We start from the raw sequence: 18,982 nt of genomic DNA on the forward strand, positions 1-18,982 counted from the left end.
GTCCATTCTCAGATATTTAGGCCCCGGCACCCAGGCAGAGGAGAGAGGTCCCGTAACAGACAATCTGGCTTCACGTCAGCAGAGAATTAGTCTGCATGTCATAGCAGAGAATGAGGCTTCATGTCACCCACCACTGCAACAGTCCATTGGCATATATTTAGGCTCCGGCACCCAGACAGAGGAGAGGTTCATTCAACTTTGGGTAGCCTCGCAATATAATGGTAAAATGAAAATAAAAATAGGATTGAATGAGGAAGTGCCCTGGAGTCCAATAATATATGGTTAAGGGGAGGTAGTTAATGTCTAATCTGGACAAGGGACGGACAGATCCTGTGGGATCCATGCCTGGTTCATTTTTATGAACGTCAGCTTGTCCACATTGGCTGTAGACAGGCGGCTGCGTTTGTCTGTAATGACGCCCCCTGCCGTGCTGAATACACGTTCAGACAAAACGCTGGCTGCCGGGCAGGCCAGCACCTCCAAGGCATAAAAGGCTAGCTCTGGCCACGTGGCCAATTTAGAGACCCAGAAGTTGAATGGGGCCGAACCATCAGTCAGTACGTGGAGGGGTGTGCACACGTACTGTTCCACCATGTTAGTGAAATGTTGCCTCCTGCTAACACGTTGCGTATCAGGTGGTGGTGCAGTTAGCTGTGGCGTGTTGACAAAAGTTTTCCACATCTCTGCCATGCTAACCCTGCCCTCAGAGGAGCTGGCCGTGACACAGCTGCCTTGGCGACCTCTTGCTCCTCCTCTGCCTTGGCCTTGGGCTTCCACTTGTTCCCCTGTGACATTTGGGAATGCTCTCAGTAGCGCGTCTACCAACGTGCGCTTGTACTCGCGCATCTTCCTATCACGCTCCAGTGCAGGAAGTAAGGTGGGCACATTGTCTTTGTAGCGTGGATCCAGCAGGGTGGCAACCCAGTAGTCCGCACAGGTTAAAATGTGGGCAACTCTGCTGTCGTTGCGCAGGCACTGCAGAATGTAGTCGCTCATGTGTGCCAGGCTGCCCAGGGGTAAGGACAAGCTGTCCTGTGTGGGAGGCGTATCGTCATTGTCCTGCCTTTCCCCCCAGCCACGCACCAGTGATGGACCCGAGCTGCGTTGGGTGCCACCCCGCTGTGACCATGCTTCATCCTCATCCTCCTCCACCTCCTCCTCATCCTCGTCCTCCAGTAGTGGGCCCTGGCTGGCCACATTTGTACCTGGCCTCTGCTGTTGCCAAAAACCTCCCTCTGAGTCACTTCGAAGAGACTGGCCTGAAAGTGCTAAAAATGACCCCTCTTCCTCCTCCTCCTCCTCCTCCTGGGCCACCTCCTCTTCCATCATCGCCCTAAGTGTTTTCTCAAGGAGACATAGAAGTGGTATTGTAACGCTGATAACGGTGTCATCGCCACTGGCCATGTTGGTGGAGTACTCGAAACAGCGCAACAGGGCACACAGGTCTCGCATGGAGGCCCAGTCATTGGTGGTGAAGTGGTGCTGTTCTGTAGTGCGACTGACCCGTGCGTGCTGCAGCTGAAACTCCACTATGGCCTGCTGCTGCTCGCACAGTCTGTCCAGCATGTGCAAGGTGGAGTTCCACCTGGTGGGCACGTCGCATATGAGGCGGTGAGCGGGAAGGCCAAAGTTACGCTGTAGCGCAGACAGGCGAGCAGCAGCAGGATGTGAACGCCGGAAGCGCGAACAGACGGCCCGCACTTTATGCAGCAGCTCTGACATGTCGGGGTAGTTGTGAATGAACTTCTGCACCACCAAATTCAGCACATGCGCCAAGCAAGGGATGTGCGTCAAATTGGCTAGTCCCAGAGCTGCAACGAGATTTCGCCCATTATCACACACCACCAGGCCGGGCTTGAGGCTCACCGGCAGCAACCACTCGTCGGTCTGTTGTTCTATACCACGCCACAACTCCTGTGCGGTGTGGGGCCTGTCCCCCAAACATATGAGTTTCAGAATGGCCTGCTGACGTTTACCCCGGGCTGTGCTGAAGTTGGTGGTGAAGGTGTGTGGCTGACTGGATGAGCAGGTGGAAGAAGAGGAGGAGGAAGCCGAGAAGGAGGAGGTGGCAACAGGAGGCAAAGAATGTTGCCCTGCGATCCTTGGCGGCGGAAGGACGTGCGCCAAACAGCTCTCCGCCTGGGGCCCAGCTGCCACTACATTTACCCAGTGTGCAGTTAGGGAGATATAGCGTCCCTGGCCGTGCTTACTGGTCCACGTATCTGTGGTTAGGTGGACCTTGCTACAGATGGCATTGCGCAGTGCACACTTGATTTTATCGGATACTTGGTTGTGCAGGGAAGGCACGGCTCTCTTGGAGAAGTAGTGGCGGCTGGGAACAACATACTGTGGGACAGCAAGCGACATGAGCTGTTTGAAGCTGTCTGTGTCCACCAGCCTAAATGACAGCATTTCATAGGCCAGTAGTTTAGAAATGCTGGCATTCAGGGCCAGGGATCGAGGGTGGCTAGGTGGGAATTTACGCTTTCTCTCAAATGTTTGTGAGATGGAGAGCTGAACGCTGGCGTGTGACATGGTTGAGACGCTTGGTGACGGAGGTGGTGGTGGTGTTGGTGGTACATCCCCTGTTTGCTGGGCGGCAGGTGCCAACGTTCCTCCAGAGGCGGAGGAAGAGGCCGAGGCGGCAGCAGCAGAAGAGGCCGAGGCGGCAGCAGCAGAAGAGGTAGCAGGGGGAGCCTGAGTGACTTCCTTGGTTTTAAGGTGTTTACTCCACTGCAGTTCATGCTTTGCATGCAGGTGCCTGGTCATGCAGGTTGTGCTCAGGTTCAGAACGTTAATGCCTCGCTTCAGGCTCTGATGGCACAGCGTGCAAACCACTTGGGTCTTGTCGTCAGCACATTGTTTGAAGAAGTGCCATGCCAGGGAACTCCTTGAAGCTGCCTTTGGGGTGCTCGGTCCCAGATGGCGGCGGTCAGTAGCAGGCGGAGTCTCTTGGCGGCGGGTGTTCTGCTTTTGCCCACTGCTCCCTCTTTTGCTACGCTGTTGGCTCGGTCTCACCACTGCCTCTTCCTCCGAACTGTGAAAGTCAGTGGCACGACCTTCATTCCATGTGGGGTCTAGGACCTCATCGTCCCCTGCATCGTCTTCCACCCAGTCTTGATCCCTGACCTCCTGTTCAGTCTGCACACTGCAGAAAGACGCAGCAGTTGGCACCTGTGTTTCGTCATCATCAGAGACATGCTGAGGTGGTATTCCCATGTCCTCATCATCAGGAAACATAAGTGGTTGTGCGTCAGTGCAGTCTATGTCTTCCACCGCTGGGAAAGGGCTAGGTGGATGCCCTTGGGAAACCCTGCCAGCGGAGTCTTCAAACAGCATAAGAGACTGCTGCATAACTTGAGGCTGAGACAGTTTCCCTGGTATGCATGGGGGTGATGTGACAGACTGATGGGGTTGGTTTTCAGGCGCCATCTGTGCGCTTTCTGCAGAAGACTGGGTGGGAGATAATGTGAACGTGCTGGATCCACTGTCGGCCACCCAATTGACTAATGCCTGTACCTGCTCAGGCCTTACCATCCTTAGAACGGCATTGGGCCCCACCATATATCGCTGTAAATTCTGGCGGCTACTGGGACCTGAGGTAGTTGGTACACTAGGACGTGTGGATGTGGCAGAACGGCCACGTCCTCTCCCAGCACCAGAGGGTCCACTAACACCACCACGACCATGTCCACGTCCGCGTCCCTTACTAGATGTTTTTCTCATTGTTATGGTTCACCACAACAACAAATATATTATTTGGCCCAATGTATTGTATTCAAATTCAGCGGGATATAAATTTGAGGCCTAGTATTTAGGCGCTGGGTGACCGGTATGGATTTAGTGACAGAATTAGCCTTGGAAATGCACAGTAGCGTGTGTGTGAAGTTATTCTGAATGACCCTATGTGCACCTTGAATATTATATACCCTTTTAGGGATAGATTTCAAATAGCTCTGATATAGCAGAAACCACTAAATTATGAAATTGCTAAATTGGGAATTGTATTTCAACCCAGAACAAAAAATGTGCTTTGGCGGACACTAAATAACTTGCCCATCCACAACAGGACAGCGGTAACGACAGATTTAGCGGGATATAAATTTGAGGCCTAGTATTTAGGCGCTGGGTGACCGGTATGGATTTAGTGACAGAATTAGCCTTGGAAATGCACAGAAGCGTGTGTGTGAAGTTATTCTGAATGACCCTATGTGCACCTTGAATATTATATACCCTTTTAGGGATAGATTTCAAATAGCTCTGATATAGCAGAAACCACTAAATTATGAAATTGCTAAATTGGGAATTGTATTTCAACCCAGAACAAAAAATGTGCTTTGACGGACACTAAATAACTTTCCCAGCCACAACAGTACAGCGGTAACGAGAGATTTAGCGGGATATAAATTTGAGGCCTAGTATTTAGGCGCTGGGTGATCGGTATGGATTTAGTGACAGAATTAGACTTGGAAATGCACAGTAGCGTGTGTGTGAAGTTATTCCGAATGATCCTATGTGCACCTTGAATATTATATACCCTTTTAGGGATAGATTTCAAATAGCTCTGATATAGCAGGAACCACTAAATTATGAAATTGCTAAATTGTGAATTGTATTTCAACCCAGAACAAAAAATGTGCTTTGACGGACACTAAATAACTTTCCCAGCCACAACAGTACAGCGGTAACGAGAGATTTAGCGGGATATAAATTTGAGGCCTAGTATTTAGGCGCTGGGTGACCGGTATGGATTTAGTGACAGAATTAGACTTGGAAATGCACAGTAGCGTGTGTGTGAAGTTATTCTGAATGACCCTATGTGCACCTTGAATATTATATACCCTTTTAGGGATAGATTTCAAATAGCTCTGATATAGCAGAAACCACTAAATTATGAAATTGCTAAATTGGGAATTGTATTTCAACCCTGAACAAAAAATGTGCTTTGACGGACACTAAATAACTTGCCCAGCCACAACAGTACAGCGGTAACGAGAGATTTAGCGGGATATAAATTTGAGGCCTAGTATTTAGGCGCTGGGTGACCGGTATGGATTTAGTGACAGAATTAGACTGGGATATGGCCAAAAAATAACCACACTATTGCTGGTTAAATGCACTTGGTGACGGGCGCAGCTTGCCCCTGATGTAGTATATGGCCAAAAAATGAACAGACTATTGCTGGTTAAATGCACTTGGTGACGGGCGCAGCTTGCCCCTGATTTAGTATATGGCCAAAAAATGAACAGACTATTGCTGGTTAAATGCACTTGGTGTGATAGCTTGACCAACCACACTACTGAGGGTTAAATGCACTTGGTGACGGGCGCAGCTTGCCCCTGATGTAGTATATGGCCAAAAAATGAACAGACTATTGCTGGTTAAATGCACTTGGTGTGACAGCTTGACCAACCACACTACTGAGGGTTAAATGCACTTGGTGACGGGCGCAGCTTGCCCCTGATGTAGTATATGGCCAAAAAATGAACAGACTATTGCTGGTTAAATGCACTTGGTGACGGGCGCAGCTTGCCCCTGATTTAGTATATGGCCAAAAAATGAACAGACTATTGCTGGTTAAATGCACTTGGTGTGATAGCTTGACCAACCACACTACTGAGGGTTAAATGCACTTGGTGACGGGCGCAGCTTGCCCCTGATTTAGTATATGGCCAAAAAATAAACAGACTATTGCTGGTTAAATGCACTTGGTGTGACAGCTTCACCCTGATGTAGGCTTTAGCCAAAAAACAACCACACCATTGAGGGTTAAATGCACTTGGTGACAGGCGCAGCTTGCCCCTGATGTAGTATATGGCCAAAAAATAAAAAGACTATTGCTGGTTAAATGCACTTGGTGTGACAGCTTCACCCTGATGTAGGCTTTAGCCAAAAAACAACCACACCATTGAGGGTTAAATGCACTTGGTCGCAGCTTGTGCTGGCGCACCACAAGACACAAAATGGCCGCTGATCACCCCAGAAAAATGTGACTGACAAACGGTCTGGGCAGCCTAAAAACAGTGAGCAATTGAGTATCAGCAGCTCAATGACCCACAGCTGCAGATCGATCAATAATCAAGTCCTTTGGAGGAGTTAATCTGCCTAATCTCGCCCTACTGTCGCAGCCGCAACCTCTCCCTACGCTAATCAGAGCAGAGTGACGGGCGGCGCTATGTGACTCCAGCTTAAATAGAGGCTGGGTCACATGGTGCTCTGGCCAATCACAGCCATGCCAATAGTAGGCATGGCTGTGATGGCCTCTTGGGGCAAGTAGTATGACGCTTGTTGATTGGCTGCTTTGCAGCCTTTCAAAAAGCGCCAAGAAAGCGTCACAAAAGCGCCAAGAAAGCGACGAACACCGAACCCGAACCCGGACTTTTACGAAAATGTCCGGGTTCGGGTCCGTGTCACGGACACCCCAAAATTCGGTACTAACCCGAACTATACAGTTCGAGTTCGCTCATCCCTACTCAGATCGGTTCGGCCCTGGGATTTTTTGAGCTGTTCTTGACTGCGGAGCTCTTGGACTTAGTCGTGGCCGAAACAAATCGGTATGCCACACAATTTATATCCGCCAACCCGGGAAGCTCTTATGCCCAGTCTTTCCGGTGGAAACCAGTCCAAGTTTCCAAAATTAAAACCTTTCTGGGCCTTCTCCTCAACATGGGTCTAACTAAAAAGCATGAATTGCAGTCATATTGGTCCACGAACCCAATTCATCACATGCCCATGTTCTCTGCTGCTATGTCCAGGACACGATTTGAGACCATCCTGCGTTTCCTGCACTTTAGTGATAACAGCACCTCCCGTCCCAGAGGCCACCCTGCTTTTGACCGGCTCCACAAAATTCGGCCCCTCATAGACCATTTCAACCTGAAATTTGCAGATTTGTATACCCCTGAGCAAAACATCTGCGTAGACGAGTCCCTGATACATTTTACCGGGCGCCTTGGCTTCAAACAATACATCCCAAGCAAGCGCGCCCGGTATGGGGTCAAATTGTATAAGCTCTGTGAAAGGGCCACAGGCTATACCCACAAATTTCGGATCTATGAGGGAAAAGATCAGACCCTGGAGCCGGTCGGTTGCCCTGACTACCTAGGGAGCAGTGGGAAGACAGTCTGGGACTTGGTGTCACCCTTATTCGGCAAAGGGGTACCATCTTTATGTGGACAATTTTTACACAAGTGTGGCCCTCTTTAGGCATTTGTTTCTAGAACGGATTGGCTTCTGTGGCACCGCGTGAACTAGTCGCGCGGGCTTCCCCCAACGGCTCGTTGCCACCCGTCTTGCAAGGGGGCAGAGGGCCGCATTGTGTAACGAAGAACTGCTCGCGGTGAAATGGAGAGACAAGCGTGACGTTTACATGCTCTCCTCCATTCACGCAGACACCAAGCAACCCGTGTCATTGAAAAGCCCCTCTCAGTCCACGACTATAACCTTCACATGGGAGGGGTGGACTTCAATGACCAGATGTTGGCTCCGTATTTAGTTTCCCGCAGAACCAGACGCTGGTATAAGAAGGTGTCTGTATATTTAATTCAATTGGCTCTGTATAATAGTTTTGTTCTCTACAGTAAGGCTGGGAGAACAGGATCCTTCCTCAAATTTCAGGAAGAGATCATCGCGAACCTCCTGTACCCAGGAGGTTCCGTGGCCCCATCCACCAGTGTAGTTAGCCGTCTACACGAGCGACATTTCCCCAGTGTCGTTCCTGGTACCTCAAACCGACCGCCACCCCGAAAAAAATGTTGTGTCTGTAGCAGGAGTGGAATAAGGCGTGACACCCGCTATTTCTGTCCTGACTGTCCTGACCACCCTGCCCTATGCTTTGGAGAGTGTTTCCGGAAGTACCACACACAGGTACACTTAGCATAGGGATCACATCTCACCAGGACAGGCACACAGGGCTATTAGGGCCCATTCACTCACACAGCTGCTGCAAACGTCTCCTTTCACCTGGGACAAAGTGCATAACGCACTTCGCCACATCTTTGGGCGCTTTGCACATTGACCCATGGGGAAGGAGAGGTTTGTTCTATAAAGGTAAAAAAAACAAAAAACACCAGTAAGCAAAAAGGTTAATGTTTAGTTCAAAAAGTTAAAGTTTATATGTTCTGTTCCAAAGTTAATAAAATTATTGCGTTGCGGCCTGGTTTTTTCTTTTTTTTTTACCTTCCAGGTGGACCAACCGATCGACTAGCTGCAGCACTGATGTGCATTCTGACAGAAGCATTGCGCTGCTGTCAGATTACACGCAAGTCGATGTATGCGGCGCTGCAAGACGAGATTTCTACTCTGCAGTAACAGATACGTTTGCCAAGGCATACGAGCTGAGGAGGAGGCGGCGTTCCTATGCTTTGGCAAACACTTTGTATATAAAAAAAAATAAAAAATCCCAGCAATGATTTATTCATCCACATCGATTGATGTGAATAGAGAAATCTGGTTTGCCAGGGCATACGAGCTAAGTGGGTATGGATGTTGGGCGGAGCTCCTATGTCCTGGCAGACGCCTTTCCCCTCCTTTTTTTTTTTTGGCAGAGATTTTTCCATCCACATTGATCGATGCGAATGAAGAAATCTGTGCCGTTCATTTTTTTCTTTCAGCCCAGAGGCTGAACGGAAAAAAAAATCTCATTACCTGTATGCTCAATATAAGGAGAATAGCAGAAACTCCTAATGCTGGCCATACATGTAATGATTGCGGAGACCCTCAAATGCCAGGGCAGTACAAACACCCCACAACTGACCCCATTTTGGAAAGAAGACACCCCAAGGTATTCACTGAGGGGCATATTGAGTCCATGAAAGATTTAAATTTTTGTCCTAAGTTAGCGGAAAGTGAGACTTTGTGAGAAAAAAATAAATAAAAATCAATTTCCGCTAACTTATGCCAACAAAATAAATTTCTATGAACTCGCCATGCCCCTCATTGAATACCTTAGGGTGTCTTCTTTCCAAAGTGGGGTCACATGTGGGGTATTTATACTGCCCTGGCTTTTTAGGGGCCCTAAAGCGTGAGAAGAAGTCTGGGATCCAAATGTCTAAAAATGCCCTCCTAAAAGGAATTTGGGCACCTTTTCGCATCTAGGCTGCAAAAAAGTGTCACACGTGGTATCGCCGTACTCAGGAGAAGTTGGGGAATGTGTTTTGGGGTGTCATTTTACATATACCCATGCTGGGTGAGATAAATATCTTGGTCAAATGCCAACTTTGTATAAAAAAATGGGAAAAGTTGTCTTTTGCCAAGATATTTCTCTCACCCAGCATGGGTATATGTAAAATGACACCCCAAAACACATTCCCCAACTTCTCCTGAGTACGGCGATACCAGATGTGTGACACTTTTTTGCAGCCAAGGTGGGCAAAGGGACCCACATTCCAAAGTGCACCTTTCGGATTTCGCAGGCCATTTTTTACACATTTTGATTGCAAAGTACTTCTCACACATTTGGGCCCCTAAATTGCCAGGGCAGTATAACTACGCCACAAGTGACCCCATTTTGGAAAGAAGACACCCCAAGGTATTCCGAGAGGGGCATGGCGAGTTCCTAGAATTTTTTATTTTTTGTCGCAAGTTAGTGGAATATGAGACTTTGTAAGGAAAAAAAAATAATAAAATCATCATTTTCCGCTAACTTGTGACAAAAAATTAAAAATTCTAGGAACTCGCCATGCCCCTCACGGAATACCTTGGGGTGTCTTCTTTCCAAAATGGGGTCACTTGTGGCGTAGTTATACTGCCCTGGCAATTTAGGGGCCCAAATATGTGAGAAGTACTTTGCAATCAAAATGTGTAAAAAATGGCCTGCGAAATCCGAAAGGTGCTCTTTGGAATATGTGCCCCTTTGCCCACCTTGGCTGCAAAAAAGTGTCACACATCTGGTATCGCCGTACTCAGGAGAAGTTGGGGAATGTGTTTTGGGGTGTCATTTTACATATACCCATGCTGGGTGAGAAAAATATCTTGGTCAAATGCCAACTTTGTATAAAAAAATTGGAAAAGTTGTCTTTTGCCAAGATATTTCTCTCACCCAGCATGGTTATATGTAAAATGACACCCCAAAACACATTCCCCAACTTCTCCTGAGTACGGCGATACCAGATGTGTGACACTTTTTTGCAGCTTAGGTGGGCAAAGGGACCCACATTCCAAAGTGCACCTTTCGGATTTCACCGGTCATTTTTTACAGATTTTGATTGCAAACTACTTCTCACACATATGGGCCCCTAAATTGCCAGGGCAGTATAACTACGCCACAAGTGACCCCATTTTGGAAAGAAGACACCCCAAGGTATTCCGAGAGGGGCATGGCGAGTTCCTAGAATTTTTTATTTTTTGTCGCAAGTTAGTGGAATATGAGACTTTGTAAGGAAAAAAAAATAATAAAATCATCATTTTCCGCTAACTTGTGACAAAAAATTAAAAATTCTAGGAACTCGCCATGCCCCTCACGGAATACCTTGGGGTGTCTTCTTTCCAAAATGGGGTCACTTGTGGCGTAGTTATACTGCCCTGGCAATTTAGGGGCCCAAATGTGTGAGAAGTACTTTGCAATCAAAATGTGTAAAAAATGGCCTGCGAAATCCGAAAGGTGCACTTTGGAATGTGGGTCCCTTTGCCCACCTTGGCTGCAAAAAAGTGTCACACATCTGGTATCGCCGTACTCAGGAGAAGTTGGGGAATGTGTTTTGGGGTGTCATTTTACATATACCCATGCTGGGTGAGAAAAATATCTTGGTCAAATGCCAACTTTGTATAAAAAAATTGGAAAAGTTGTCTTTTGCCAAGATATTTCTCTCACCCAGCATGGTTATATGTAAAATGACACCCCAAAACACATTCCCCAACTTCTCCTGAGTACGGCGATACCAGATGTGTGACACTTTTTTGCAGCCAAGGTGGGCAAAGGGACCCACATTCCAAAGTGCACCTTTCGGATTTCGCAGGCCATTTTTTACACATTTTGATTGCAAAGTACTTCTCACATATTTGGGCCCCTAAATTGCCAGGGCAGTATAACTACGCCACAAGTGACCCCATTTTGGAAAGAAGACACCCCAAGGTATTCCGTGAGGGGCATGGCGAGTTCCTAGAATTTTTTATTTTTTGTCGCAAGTTAGTGGAATATGAGACTTTGTAAGAAAATAAATAAATAAATAAAAAATCATCATTTTCCGCTAATTTGTGACAAAAAATAAAAAGTTCTATGAACTCACTATGCCCATCAGCGAATACCTTAGGGTGTCTACTTTCCGAAATGGGGTCATTTGTGGGGGTTTTCTACTGTCTGGGCATTGTAGAACCTCAGGAATCATGACAGGTGCTCAGAAAGTCAGAGCTGCTTCAAAAAGCGGAAATTCACATTTTTGTACCGTAGTGTGTAAACGCTATAACGTTTACCCAAACCAGTTTTTTTTGTTGCCCAAACATTTTTTTTTATCAAAGACATGTATAACAATAAATTTAGTGAAAAATTAATATATGGATGTCGTTTTTTTTGCAAAATTTTACAGCTGAAAGTGAAAAATGACATTTTTTTGCAAAAAAATCGTTACATTTCGATTAATAACAAAAAAAGTAAAAATGTCAGCAGCAATGAAATACCACCAAATGAAAGCTCTATTAGTGAGAAGAAAAGGAGGTAAAATTCATCTGGGTGGTTAGTTGCATGACCGAGCAATAAACGGTGAAAGTAGTGTAGTGCAGAAGTGTAAAAAGTGCTCTGGTCATTAAGGGGGTTTTAGCTAGCGGGGTTGAAGTGGTTAAAACCGCACATGACTCAAGTGACTATCCTCTCAACAATCTCACTTGATTAATTGCTTTACCAACCCCTGCCAGAGTCTATAACCCTAAGTTCAGACCTGAGCGTTTTACAGCGCGTTCCTACGCGCTGTAAAACGCTCAACACGGAGAAACCAATGATTCCCTATGGGAATGGTTCTCACCTGGGCGTTTTACAGCGCGTACGATCGCGCTGTAAAACGCCCGACGCTCAAACAAGTTCTTGAGCTTTTTTTGGGGCGTTTGTCACTCGTTCCCGCACATAGATATTCGGGAACGCGCGACAATGTGTGAACGCCTGTCTCTGTATGCGCGATTGTAAACGCCCGTACAATCGTTTCAGAACGCTCAGGTCTGAACCCCCTGTTAATTCTCAAGAGAGACTGCTTCTTACAATATTTCATTTAACCCACCATTGGATGACATATATTTTAAGGATGTTATATGCTTTAAGGATTTGTTAGTAATTTTAGTGTGTTTAATAATATTATATGTTACAACCTTCAGGAATAAACATTTTATATACTAATTCTCCGTGTGGTATCAAGTGGTGGTGTGCCCTACTACTTTATCTGCTTTTTTAAATTGTTTTAGAGGATTGGGTGAATCCTCCTGCAGGAGCACCCATACCACTCTTGAGCAGCTGGTGAGCCCTCTCTAATATTTGAATTTGGACTATAAATATGTCTATTCATGGGCAGACCAACCAGGGTAGCATACATAGGAGCTGCTATGGGGCCCATTTCCAATAAGGCAAAAGTTGCAGTGAAGAATATGCGGAAAATGGAATGGAGTCCCATTCTATGTTTTACTATGGAGCCATATGGTTATATCCGCTATGTGCATCATCTCTTATCTGCAGCATTTCTTTTTGAATTATTGCTGTGCCACGTTATCATTGCTTTATCCCTGTGCTATCATTGCTGTCCATCATGCCTCAGTGTGACATCTTTATATGTATATTTTTCTCTATGCTGGGATGTCACAGTGTACACGAGGACGTTTTTGTGTGCATTATCCCTTTATTGTGACATTATTGTTCCTGTAATGTGTACCCTTGTGCCGTGTTCATGTACTTCAGTATCACCATGCTCATTACCTCTTTGCTGTGACGTCGCTTTGTGCTTTATCCCACTGCTATGACATCACTGTGTGCATCACCGATGACATGTGATATCACTGTGTGCATTATCCTTGTACACATTATACCTGTGCTGTAACTTCACTGTGTGCTCAATCCCAAAACCATGACAACACTGTAATCATCTTTCGTGTTCTGTCACATCTCTGTGATCATTATCCCTGTACTGTGACATCACTGTGTGCACTATCCTTGCACACATTATACCTGTATTTAACTTTGCTGTGTGTTTAATCCCACTACTGACATTACTGTGTTCATCATCCACGTTCTATGACATCACTGTGTATAATGGAGACCAAAATAATCACAGGATGAACTTTCTGCCGGGGGTGGTCACAGTGTAGTGAGGCCCAATTACAAGTATTGCTATGGGGCCCCATGGTTACTTATTACACCCGGTTATTCCAGATATTTTCAACCTGCGCTCTGTAGCTTGGGAGTATTGGTAAAGAGTGAGAGAATAACTGAGCCATGTGTGAATGGCATGTGTCGCCCCCACAGCATCCGAGAATGGGGCTATAGGGCATGAAGATCATTGCCTGTTGATATGAAACGCGTGTGTATCACTACATGTTCTTTCCAACCAGTGTGTTGCTGTGCAATTTGGGGATAGTAGCAGAACAGAGAGGGTTTACCTGCTGTTGGCCCGCCTTGCACTTTGATTTACACACCAACTCAATGAATGAGACGATCAGTCCCAGAGCCAGACCAATTCCCAGAATGAGGAAGATTCCTCCCAGAGTATGGGGTTGGACGGGCACCCAGCCATCCTGCCCTTGTGTTGCTGCGCACGTTGTTTCCCACCACTTCTGACGTAGATATTCCAGATTGCCAGATTCAAATTGTTCCAGGATGGTGATTGTGAGAGGTTTGATGAGAGGCGAGTCTGCAAAACACGAAGGAGATAAACATGGAAGCCTTTATTCTGTACCATCAGTCCAACCCTGGGACTGCAATTCTACAGTTCTCAACATGCTGAAGGCTTTCGGTGTATGCTGGGAGTCGCAGTTTTATAACTAGCGCTAGAGGGCACTATTTTGTACTGTGAAACTGTAAATAAACCAAGAGGTTTAAATCAACGTGGCCTCCAAAGGGATTGCAGTTACCAAGAAATGAGACCAAACCATTGTACCTGGTGGCCGGGAATCAACGCAGCCACCTGGTGGTTACGACTTCGTCTCCTCTTGGCTTAGTAACGATAAGATGAGACAACCCCTTTTAGGCCACATTTATTAAAATATCACACCCAGTAATCTTTTCTTAGAACTTTACATTGTGCTGCTCCTCTTGTATTCCTCCTGGAAATGTATGAATTGATGTCTACAGATTACCATTCCCTTTGTTAGAGGGCTGTGACCTTTCACAATCTGACACTATCCTATTAGTGCTGGCAGTGTCCCAGAGTGTATGATATACTCTATTGAGAATGGGAATGGTAATGCACAGTTGGCAATTTATTTATACATTTACAGGAGGAATAGCAGAGGGGCAACATGGCAGAAAAAGATGCTCCATGAAGTATCAACAGATATATCGGAAGCTCCGAGAGGTTCTCTTCCTGGCAGATGTTCCATCATAATTAAACTCTGGAGCTGAGCGCAATACCAAGCACAGCCACTTTAAAATGTATGGCGCTGTGCTTGGTGAGCAGAAGGAAGGCAGCGGTGTTACTGTGAGTGCCGGTGCCTTCTTAAACAGCTGATCAGCAGGGGGCCCCCCGGTGTTGGACCCTCACCAAACAGATACCGAACAGTAAAAAAAAAAAACATAAAACCTCAGAAAACCCCTTTTAATCCTACCAGCAACCCCTTTAAGGGAATGAATCAGTAACACAGACAAGGGAGTACCTAATGATGCCGCAATGCCGTAACCTCTGCCTCCAATGATTTCCGGGGCACGAACAAGATCGCAATGTTTGGCCACAGCAAAGTCTTGACTGCTGGACTCTCCCAAGAAGGCGTAGTTTGACGTTCTCACTCTTTGCACCCCTTCAGAAAAAGACTTGACGAGGACCCGGTCTTTTCGTTTATCCATGTACTCATAAATCATCCGAAAGGTTGGGTTCTTTGAATTCTGTATAAAGGGGACAAGAGGGGTCATTGTATTGGTTTTTCTGTACACCTAGACTGCCCGAAAAAGACGCCAACACAACACGTGGCCAAGAGCGTTCAAAGATTGCAATTTCATCATATTTAAAGAGGACGTCCATCTTTTTACATATTGTTGTCTGATCTCAGATACAGAATTCTAAATCCCATGCACAACTACAGTATACAGCAAAATGATAAAATCTGCCACTCAGGGGAGCTTTAAGTGGACCTGTCCCCTCTCCTGACATGTCAGTTTTAGTAACTACTCGCATCTCCATGAAATAACATTTCTAGAGCATCTACTCTCATGACTCTTATTATTCCTGCTAGAAGTTTACAAGAAATTGCAGTAAAGGTACAGCTGGGTGTTACCAGCAGCTGGTGTGTCTGAGTCTGTCCAATCAGTGCTGCTGGACTCAGACTGAGCAGGGACAGACCCCAACTGGTAACACCCATCTGTACCTTTACTGCAAGCTGCTGACAATTCATTCATAAACATCTAGCAGAAAGAGGAATGGCACAACATAGAGCCACGAGGATAGATGCTCTAGAATTTTTACATGGGGATGCAAGTAGTTACTAAAACTGACATGTCAGGAGAGGGGACCGGTCCTTTTTAACGTATCTGCCATTGTACAAGAAAAATTGTACTGCATGGTATTGTTGGATCCCTTCTGCACTGTAAAACAGAGAATTAGGCCTCTTTCACAAGAGCAAGTTTTCCATCCAGGTGCGATGTGTGAAGCAAAGGCATAGCATCCGGACTGAATCCTGACCATTCATTTCAACGGGTCTGTGTACATGAGCGTTGTTTTTTATGCATTATTTGTGTAGCATGTTCTATATTCTGCGGTTATCACACAGCCCTGGCTCCTAGAACTGGATGGGGCTTGCGTGAAAAACTGAAGGCATCCGGATGTAATTTGGATGCAAAGCGTTTTTCGCTGATGGTTGCTAGGAGATGTAGATTGTTATTCTTCAGGGTTTTTTTTTCACGTGCGTGAAAAACACATCACCCGCATGGAAAAAACTGAAACACTGAACACAATCACAGACAAAACTGACTGAACTTGCGAGCAAAACCACCAGTTTTTCCCTGAATAGACCCTGAGAGAATCCGTAACGCTAATGTGAAAGAGGCCTTAAAGGGGTTCAGCAGTTTTTTTTTCTATCTGATGATCTATCCACTGATCGGCTGTTTGAGCGGCGCTGCGTCCTCGCTGATTACCTCAGGCCCAGTGACATCACGACAGTCCTGTTCACTTGAATGGAACTTAGCCATGTCCAGGCCAGTGATACTAGTCGTGATGTCACTGGGCCTGAGGGAAACAGAGAGAAGGCCGCATTTCTGCTGGAGCACCGCTGCCTTCCCAAATAGCTGATTGGTGGGGTTCCTGGGTGTCGGACCCCCGCTCATCAGAGGCTGATGGTTTATCCAGAGGATAGATCATCAGAAGAAAAAAAATGCGGAACCTCTTTAAACCTCATTCACACATCAGTGTTTTGGTCAGTGATTTCCATCAGTGATTGTGAGCCAAAACCAGGATTGGAGCCTCCAGAGATGAGGTATAAGGGAAAGATCTGCTCCTCTTCTGTGTTTCGAGCCGCACCTGGTTTTGACTCACAATCATTGATCGAAATCCCTAACCGACGTGTGAATAAGTCATTAGTGGGGGATTTATCATGAGGGGAAGTCAGTTTCGCAATGCCAAAATTTGCTCCAAATCTGTTAAATGTTGCATGATGTTTCAGCAATTTTTGCGATTTTAAGTCACATTTGATAAATCTGGATTTTCCGGTAGAATAAAGTTATCTCCGATCCACAAGAAAATGGATAACTATTAGATTACATCACTTCACGAAAATGGGGACCCCCCTTCTCTGTGGGCCCCCTGAAATAAACACAGTGGCAGGTTGGGCATGGGAACTGCCGCTTCATTCATTTCAATGGAAGATCTGGAGATAGCCAAGTACACCGTTCGGATAGCTCCAGAACTTCCATGAAAATGAAAGGAGGGGCAGTGTGCATGTCCCACCAGCTGACCCATTCATTTAGGAGGGCTCCACGATATACAGGGACTCTGTTCTTATGATTGATGGGGGTCCCAGTGGTAGGACCCCCGCCGACTTAATAGTTATCCCCTATTCTGTAGCTATGAGATAACTTCACAAAACCAGAATACCCCTTTAAAGCTTGACAGTCTAACCACGTCCAATTTTCCACCCGCCTTCCATACTGGAGAAGGTGGAGTTAAAATGCAAAATGCCACTTTTTAGTGCAAGTTAGCTCAAAAAGTTGAAAAGCCCTATTTTTAGACGGTTTGTGGTCAGAAGTCTGGAGTTGCAGGCTTGTTCAATTCCCTTCAGGATGTTAGTTTTTGTGGATAAGCAAAATTTAAAGAAGTCACAATAAAGAGACTTTACCTTGAAGAAATTGAAAGTGGAGGAGTTGGCCATTGTCCCAAATTCAACTTTATCTTGCTTCAGCAAATCATGAAATGTCTGAATGTTTGGAGTTTGCCCTTTGGTGTTATTTACGTATGATGCGAAACTGGCTATATAGGCAGCGAGCAGAGTAATGGAGAAGATCCACCAGATAACGGCAATGATTCTGGCAGACACCGACTTTGGCTGAGGCTCCACACCTAAGGAATTTAGAACAGATACAATTCATTACACATTATGTAGTGACCTATCTTCAGCATAAGGGTCCTTTTAGATGACCTGATAAGGAGCCATAACAAGTACCGATCGATGATGCAACAAGTTGGTCAGTGCACCGCCCTGTGGATACCATATGGGGGATGAACAATCATCACTACAATTATTTGTCCCCTATACACTTTGTGTTGGCAACATTGGGAGGTGTGCAGCTAACCAGCAGGCCTGTTTGTATGGGGCAGGGATCGGGAACGAGCATTCCTATGGATGTTTGGCTGGTCATTAGCCTGTTAAGAGGACCCTATGGTGTATATGCATTTTGAATGCACTGGAGGAACACTAAGGAAATTGTAATGAATGTGTACAGATCCATTAAGTAAAGTTTAAGGATTATAAATTATTTACATTAAGTGGAAATCCGGACCAACTAATTTGGAAAGTTGCTTACAGACAACGTAGCAGCTCACTTTTTCAACTTTTCTCATCCTTATGACAAGCCCAATGCGAAAAAAATAAATGGCACAGTCCTTGCTCTAACATATTTCTACTAAGTAAGGGCTCATACAGACGGCCTTTGCCTAGCCGTGCCCATATTGCGGCCCGCAAACAGCGGGTCTGCAGTATTCGGCCACTGGCTATGTGCACCCCCCATTTAATTTGTCCACAATCCGGAAGGTCCAGTGTGAAACGGAGGCACGGAAGTTGAATGGGTCTGGATCCGTCTGCGGAATCCGCACAGATGTTGCCCGTGCATTGGGGACCGCATATTGTGGTCCCCAATGCACGGAACATCCGACCAACGGCCGTGTGCATAAGGCCTAATTGTGTATATTCATTAAGGAAGATGTGACTTACCTTGCAGTGTAAATGCCCCCATGCCAAACCAAAGGCTGTTCAGTAGAGTGTACTGATTCTGCTCATTGGAGGGTTCAGCCCATTCACATGGACTTAATCTGGTAAAATATGAAGTCATTGTCATTCATGTGTTGCATTACACTTGTGGAGGCCCTGTTAGAGGTGAGTCTATAGGCCAATACCTCTTTGGAAAAGTATGCAAAATAGCTCTCCTCCAAAAAAAAAAATGAAAAAGAAAAAAGGTCTCTAGGTGTGCAGCGAGCCCCTGAAGAGCCGGTGAAGAGGATAGGTGTGGTGGTGGCCCTGATGAGATATTGGGTGATGGTGTAATCCCTTGGGCTATTGCTCCCTGGGGTTCGGTACAGTGAAAAGATAGTTTAAAGACTCAGGTCAGAAGTAAATGTATAACAGTCTCTTTTTACTTGCAAAATATAACTTGTGG

General features: G+C 46.0%; 1 protein-coding gene across 1 annotated transcript in view; it reads right to left on the reverse strand.

Moving 5' to 3' along the window:
- Positions 1–18,982, reverse strand: part of LOC122926762 (probable glutamate receptor) — a 48,986-nt gene that overhangs the window by 3,617 nt on the left and 26,387 nt on the right. The window contains exons 7-10 of the mRNA XM_044278237.1: positions 18,541–18,638; positions 17,449–17,669; positions 14,782–15,007; positions 13,570–13,820 (exon numbers count right to left, since the gene is read on the reverse strand). Of these exons, the coding sequence (XP_044134172.1) occupies positions 13,570–13,820; positions 14,782–15,007; positions 17,449–17,669; positions 18,541–18,638 (796 nt within the window). The remainder of the gene's footprint in view (positions 1–13,569; positions 13,821–14,781; positions 15,008–17,448; positions 17,670–18,540; positions 18,639–18,982) is intronic.

This window comes from Bufo gargarizans, chromosome 2 (assembly GCF_014858855.1).
Source record: "Bufo gargarizans isolate SCDJY-AF-19 chromosome 2, ASM1485885v1, whole genome shotgun sequence".
In the NCBI taxonomy this organism is placed as follows: domain Eukaryota; kingdom Metazoa; phylum Chordata; class Amphibia; order Anura; family Bufonidae; genus Bufo; species Bufo gargarizans.